The sequence below is a fragment of the Microcaecilia unicolor genome, chromosome 2, assembly GCF_901765095.1.
Source record: "Microcaecilia unicolor chromosome 2, aMicUni1.1, whole genome shotgun sequence".
Lineage (NCBI taxonomy): Eukaryota > Metazoa > Chordata > Amphibia > Gymnophiona > Siphonopidae > Microcaecilia > Microcaecilia unicolor.
Window position 1 is genome coordinate 247,443,586 of NC_044032.1, and position 7,690 is coordinate 247,451,275.

The window sequence follows — 7,690 nt, forward strand, 5'->3', positions numbered from 1 at the left end:
CTCCATCCATGTCCAGCATTTCTCCTCTCTCCCTCTATCCATGTCCAGCATTTTTCCTCTCTCTCCCCTGCCCTCCCCTACATCCATGTTCACTAATTCTCCTCTATCCCTTGTCCTCCCCTCCATCAGTGTCCAGCAATTCTCCTCCCCTCCCTTTATCTCCCCTTCATCCATGTATAGAAATTCTCCTTTCTCCCCTGTCCTCCCCTCCATCCATGTACAGCAATTCTCCTCTCAACCCTGCCCTCCCCTCTATCCATGTCCAGAAAATCTCCTCCCCTCCCCTCCATCCATCCATGTCCAGCAATTATCCTTCTCTCCCCTCCACTTCCATCCATGTCCAGCATTTCTACTTGAACCTTCTTTCGTCTCCTGCTGACTGCCTCTGAGAGTCTGACCCTGGCAGTAATCAGCCAGTATAAGGCCCAGCACCAGTACTGAGGAACCTTCATGCCCATGCACTAAGGAAGGTTCTGTTGATTCCACCCTCTCTGACACTTTTTCTTCAGAGGGGCAGTACCAACAAGACCTCCATGAGCAGATAGGCTCGATGGCTGAGTGCTGAAGTTATCGCTGATGCCGGGCCTTTTACTGAGTGAATATTGCTCAGGGCCCAGACTCTCAGGCAGGCAGTGAGAGGGAAATGGGATTAGCCCCTTAATGACAAGCAGGTAAAAAAGGTGTTGGTTTGCCGTACTGGTGCATACCGGCACAAAAAAAGCCCTATTTCTCAGCATACCTTATCTCTAAGGGCCATCCTTGGAGAACCAAGGTCCAGGAGATTATCCAGTTGTTATACACTCATCCTATCTTGATTCAGTCGCTACCAAGGAAACTGATTCGATGTTGACATGTCTCCATGAGCAGCTTCTTACCTTGGATGTAACTCTGGAAGTGTTGAACAGCCCAAAAAGTGGCCAACAGTGATTTCTCACAGTCATAGTACTTTTTCTCAAAACTGAAAAGGCCTTTCCTCACATAATCCATGATCCGTTAGTTAGAATCATATTTCTGATAAAAGACTGTGCTTATTGAATGTCTGGAGAATCCCAAGTCAATGAAGAACTCACTATATGCAATACAAGGAAATTGGCTCAGCTGATCTTTCAGCTCTTGCATGGTGGAATCCTGTTATGGACCACATGTCCATGGCTCATCTTTCTTGAGCAGTTTGACCAATGGTCTGGTGATCTCCTCATACTGATCTATGAAATGTTGAGAATAGTTGCATATTCCCAAGAATGAGCATAGTTCTGTGAGGTTGGTGGGCCTTTTAGTAGTTTTAAGGCATACATTTTTTTTCTTCTGCAGTCACAAAACTTCAGCAGAAATTTCATACCCTAGTTAGTTTAGAGACTTCTGGCACCATTGTCCCTTGGCATTCATCTGTTGGAAAACATGTTCTATCTCTGCCAAGTGGTCTTGGAAGATAGGGCTCTTGATCAAGATTTCATCTACAGAAACCAAAGTTCTTTTTTTCTCTGCATCAGAAAAGGCTTTATGCAGGAAGATGTTGAATTCTGCAGGGGAATTAAGAAACCCAAAGGGTGTTATAGTCCATGTGTACTGCTTTTTCTCAAACGCCAATTTTAATTTGTGTTGGTCTGGAGGAAGTACTGGCACTATTCCAGAATCCATACACCAAGTCCAAACTGGTGAAATATTTGGTTTGCTTGATGGTGGTGAGGTTCTGGTCCAGTGGCACCATGGGCCATCTGGATAAAGGAACTTGCTCGTTTAGCTGGCAGTAGTCCAGTGCAATTCTAAGCTGTTATTCTTTTAAGGAATAAGTCATAAAAGTGAGTTATAGGTGCTGTTGCATTGCGATATGATTCCTTGAGCCTACGAGGTGTAGAGGGGTGTTGAGGATCTCTTGGATCAACTCATAGGATGCCAATGAAATCTTGTACCTACACACAAAGACTGACTTGCTTTTGGGATCTGTAGGTATCTTAGTGATGTGCAGGACCGTAAGTCCACAGTCATAGAAATTTACTGCAAAGATGATCTTGTACAAGAAGTCTTTCAATTGAGCTTTTTCTTCCTCTTTGGTGCATGCATTGGCTTGATCACCCTGTTCCTTCACCATGTCTGCATTGGCTTGATCACCCTATTCCTTCACCATGTCCTTGATCCAAGGAAAAGGTTGTTTGGATAGAATTTCCACTTTCTCTTCAATTGGGGCCTGGAGAGAAGATGTCTCAATGACATGAATGTCACAAGAATGGGTTCCATTGCCATTGGATTTGTCTGGGGGACCCTTGGGTAGAGGCACATGCCTAGATTAAACCAATAAATTGTTCTCCAGCATCACTTGGGAACAAGTTGCATCATATGGCCATATCAAATCAAGGGTGATGAGGCATTTTGGGGAGATAAATGCACAGTATGGCATATTTCCTCCTTGGCAGATTACCTCTGAGGGAGGCAGCCTGCCAATGATTGACAAACATACCTTGACATCTAGAAAGGATTCAGCAATGAGAAATCCCAAACACTCTCTAGCAGTGATGGTGACATCTTCAGGCTGAGAGTTAATGACAAGCAAGTGAAAAGTGGAATTAGTGACTTCTATACAAGTCAAGGTAGAAGTCGATAATAACAGTTCATGAAAATGGGAATAAGGATTAAAGAATACTACCTTGTCCAAAAGTCTCTGATCATGGGCCAAATTGAGTTTAAGTGGAAAATCATAGACACTACCTAAAATTGTAACATCTGATTAACACATCACCTCACAAACTTGGGATATGGTCTGCACAGATATAAGGCTAGTGCAAATGGTTTGGAACTTGACAGTATCACCCTGCATGTGACTCCAAAGCACTTGCTGCACCAGGTCAACATAGACCCTAGGTAAACAAGGCAATCAGAGCTTATGTATAAAGGCTGTCTAAAGCCACAAACAACAGAGAGAACATGCGTAAAACTCTCAGTCCATAAACATAGGAGCAAAAGGCAAACACCCACAAGACGCTTTGTACCTTGATCAGGCATCTGCTCCAAAGTGGAGGCACATGTAGCAAAAGGGATCTGAATGTTCAGCTCAAGCTCTTGGTAGAAGGTCTCACTAATGAGAGAGACATTACTGAGTAAAAAGAGAGGGGCCTGTAATAACGTGGTACCTTCCATGTGTACAAGGACTAAAAGGTAAAGGATAGGCGGTTAATTATGTCTGATCTTCCTCATCCAAGAAAGAGGATATGGAGGCCATTTTGACTGATTTGACTACTTTAGGTGCCACAGTAGGTGGCTCCCTAGTGGACTTATTTTTGGACTTCTGTGGCTTCCTTCCTTTTGGGGTGGGCATGGGGGCTGTGGAGGAGGAGAGTGGCAGTTGCTTCAGTCAATTGATCCATTTCCAGTTGCTTGATGTACACTTCTTCTAGGCCGTGGATTTTGTTAGCAGCCCATTTTCACCTGTTGAAGTGCTTCTTCTTTACATGGCTCTGGGGATCAGTCACAGGCAGGGAAGGCATAGTACTAGCTGGTAGAGGTTGCACCTGGGGAGTCGTGGAGTGGCATAATTGAACGTCGCCAGCCAAGTAGGTCACCGGCGATCTATTGTGGCGGCGGTGCTACAGTTGGCCGGAACCGTATTATCGAAAAAGATGGCCGGCCATTTTTTTTCGATAATACGGTTTAGCCCGGCCAAATGGCGTGGATTTCACCGGGTTTGAGATGGCCAGGTTTGTTTTTCAGCGATAATGGAAAAAAATACCGGCAATCTCCAACCTGGCAAAATCCAAGCCATTTGGTCGTGGGAGGAGCCAGCATTTGTAGCGCACTGGTCCCCTGACATGCCAGGACACCAACTGGGCACCCTAGACATGTGGGTACAGTGGGTTTTGGAGGGCTTCCATTACCAGCACAAGTGTTAAAGGTAGGGGGGATGGGTCTGGGTCCGCCTGCCTTAAGTGCACTGCGGTACCCACTAAAAGTGCTCCAGGGACAGGACTTGTTGCTGCTGTATAAGCTTACCGAACATATAAAGAGGAATCCAATAAAATTTTACATGGAAATATAATGTTTGATTTTAACAAAATATTTTAAAAAGCAAGGAAAAGACCTCAAAACGCCCGACCGCTTACTTTCAGTTTTCAGTGGCTTTAACTGGGGGCATGGTGTTCATCACTGGTCATAAAAACCTTGCTTAGAAAGAATTATTTTAACTTTTAATTTATTTCCAAATAGATTTTTAAAAATTTTGCTCTTTTTACAAGAACATTTTTTAAAATATATTGACAATATCAATGCTAACTTCAAATTTTATTTGGTTCATAAAAACCTTCACTGATTCTCATGAAGTGCTCTAAAGCAGCTTTTCAAAGATAAAGTAAAGTCGAGCACTTATCTGTTGCCCGATGGTGGCCCCATCCGTTTTGCTTGTGGGCTTTTTCAAGGGCTGTGCTTTGACAAGGAAAGCATTGAGAAAATTTTTTTCCTCTTTCTTGATCTGACCATAACTTAGTGCTGCTTTGGTCAGATCAAGAGAGAGGAAAAAGCAAAACAGATGGGGCCACCGAATCCTGGCCCCTCCCATGACCAAATGGCTCAGATTAGGACGTTTTAGAGCTGGGCGTTTTTAGTTTCCATTATCGCTAAGAAAAACAAACGCCCAGCTGAAAAACGTCCATTTTTTCGAAAATACGGTCTGTCCCGCCTCTTCATGTACCCGTTTTCGGACATAGACGCCCATGGAGATAGGCGTTCGAGTTCTATTATGCCCCTCCACGTAATTCCATACTATGTAAGCTGCACTGAGCCTGCTACCGAGTGGGAAAGAGCGGGGTATAAATGCAACAAATAAATAAATAAATAAATAAATTATCTGTTATACTTTATCACAGGCATTTGCTGGAGAAGCTTTATGTGATTATTACAATAGTGTGAAAATGTCTTTAATTTCTAAAGTACATGCATACATTCTTTTGCTCAGAAAAATCGTCCAGAGAAAAAGGAAGGTGCAAATGTATTTGGGTAACTTTTCATTAGGCAATTTTTAATGTGAACATGCATGCTTGCTTTCATTTTGAAAACTGGCACAAAGCCCACAGGTAGAAATTAGTGATGTACACATAGAAAAACAATTGTTTTGGTTTGGTTTGTTAAGGTTTTTTTTCCACATTTTCAGACATTTTTTTCAGTTTAATAAAACAATTTTATGTGCATTAGAACTTTTTAACATACATTAAGCAAGACGTATTAATTCATTAACACATGATTAATTGATTTAGCATGCACTAATATGTTGATATTCAGCTGCTTTGTTCAGCAGCCACAAAGGCTACTCACTCATTTCAGGATTTATATACTGCTTAGACCTAAATGTGTTACGGTTTCATTTTACAGGTATTGGGTCTGTCCCTGGTGGGCTCACAGTCTAAGTTGTATATTGTACCTGGGGCAAGAGAGGATTAAGTGACTTGCCCAGGGTCACACGGAGCTGCAGAGACAGTTGAACCTGGTTTCCCAGGAACTCAACCTCTACTGACCATCAGGCAGTAGCTGGCATTGAATCCAGTTTCTCAGGTTCTCAACCTGCTACACTAACTATTAGGCCACTCTTCCACTCTATATAAAACACAGACATTCACCACTGGTATCCGGATTACAGCCAGTGCTGATTATCCGCACAGTGCAATCTATGCTGGCGCTGACTAGATAATTTTAACATGGATCCCACTGTCTGGATAGGTAACTGGATAAAGTCAGAACAGCAGTTTTTCTGATATTGCCAAAATGATCTGTATTATCTGGATAGTGCAACTGAATACCCACAGCCAACTCAGGCTAAAGTCATTTATCCAAGAAAGGGCTGAAGTTATCTGACTAAATGCTTTTGAACATTGACCTGTAAGTTTTTAAAGATACACTTATGAACCAAAATACACATTCTTAGTGGAAAGTCCCACAGATCTGCAGCTATAAGACAGTTTGTAAATTGTAGGACAGAAGTTTGGTTCCTTCTACTTTTTCCTAGTATGAAATGCAAGTCAGAACCAAGATGGAGCTTAAGCCACCTTCTGTCTATTATACTGAAGTAGAAGTATGACAAGGTGTGAAGTACCTCTTTTATTTGATAAATTTGGCTATCCCTTCCTTTGTAAATGATTACCCTGTAATTCTGAGAGACAGTTTTCTCTGTAGAGCAGTCTTCAGTGCCAGCTTCACATCCCTATTCCTCAGGCTGTAGATGAATGGGTTAACCATGGGAGATACCACATTGTACACCACACTGGCAATTTTATCTTTTTCCAAAGCATAGCTGGAAGAAGGCCTAAAATACATAAAAATTAGTGTCCCATAAAAAAGTATTACCACAGTGAGGTGGGAAGAGCAGGTAGAAAAGGTCTTATGCCTTCCACCAGTGGACTGGATCTTTAGGATGGCATTAATGATGCGGAAGTAGGAGATCAGGATGATCAGGAAGGGTAGTACTGCAATCAGTGAGGCCTCTGTGAAAAGCACCAGCTCATTGATGGAGGTGTCTGTACAAGAGAGCTTAAGCAGTGGTGTGAAGTCACAGAAGAAGTGTTCGATTAAGTTGGAGTTGCAGAAGGAGAGTCGGTATACCAACAATGTATGTAATAAGGAGTTCAGAAAACAGATGATCAAACAAGCGGCAGACATACTTAGACATACCTTCTTGTTCATTATTGTGAAATAATGCAGTGGATTACAAATGGCAACGTAACGATCATATGCCATAATGGACAACAGCACACATTCGGATCCAGCAAAGGCAACAAAAAAATAGAGCTGGGTGATACATGCAGAGTAGGAGATGGTTTTCTTGTTAGAGATGAGGTTGCTTAACATTTTGGGGACGGTAACTGAAGTGAAACACAAGTCCACGAAAGACAAGTTACAGAGAAATATATACATGGGGCTATGGAGTTGGGGACTCCCACTTATAACTGAGATCATGGTTCCATTCCCCAGCATGTTGATCAGGTACATAGCTAGGAACACTGCAATGAGGAGACCTCTTAGCGCCACACGGTCTGTGAGGCCCAGAAGAACAAATTCTATCACTTCTGTCTCATTCATCTGATCCATTTATATCTCCTTGCTGTAAAAATTAAAATAAGCATGCTAAGAAAATCATGTAAAATGAGACTTTTATCCATTGTTTCCTTCTGAAAATTAGAAACCATAAAGACTTGTGCTAAAAGAATTTATGTACCTACTGTTTAAGTGGGTGTCTGAGTCGGGGCTAAAAAGGAGGTACACAGTTGAAAAATCTGTTATGTGCACTTAGCTTCCCCAGCTTAAACAAAATCATTGGAATGCCTCTTTTATCCGTTGCTAATAGTACCAGCACCAGAGACGCCATGCTTACTTTTAGCTGCATTAAAAAATTAATTTTGAGTGAGCCTTTCCTGCTTATTTTCGAAGAAGAAGGACGGCCATCTTCCGACACAAATCGGGAAATGGCTGGCCTTCTCCTACGGCCAGCCAAATCGGTATAATCGAAAGCCGAATTTGGTCAGCCTCAACTGCTTTCCTTCACAGGGCCGGCCAAACTTTAAGGGGTGTGTCGGCAGTGTACTGAAGGCGGGACGGGGCATAGTTAAGAGATGGCTGCCCTCGGCTGATAATGGAAAAAAGAAGGCCGGCTCTGACGAGCATTTGGCCGACTTGGTCCTTTTTTGTTCACAACCAAGTCTTGAAAAGGTGCCCAAAC

At 42.6% G+C, this 7,690-nt stretch overlaps 1 protein-coding gene across 1 annotated transcript; it reads right to left on the minus strand.

Annotated features, from left to right (window-relative positions):
- Positions 1-6,114: 6,114 nt before the first annotated feature.
- LOC115461935 (olfactory receptor 1C1-like) lies at positions 6,115-7,062 on the minus strand. The gene has a single exon (XM_030191986.1). It carries the CDS (start codon positions 7,060-7,062, stop codon positions 6,115-6,117), a length of 948 nt encoding a protein of 315 aa, XP_030047846.1.
- Between the last annotated feature and the right edge of the window lie 628 nt (positions 7,063-7,690).

Excerpts from the sequence above, each read along its gene's own strand:
- LOC115461935 (XM_030191986.1), bottom strand. The coding sequence starts at position 7,062 with ATGGATCAGATGAATGAGACAGAAGTGATAGAATTTGTTCTTCTGGGC.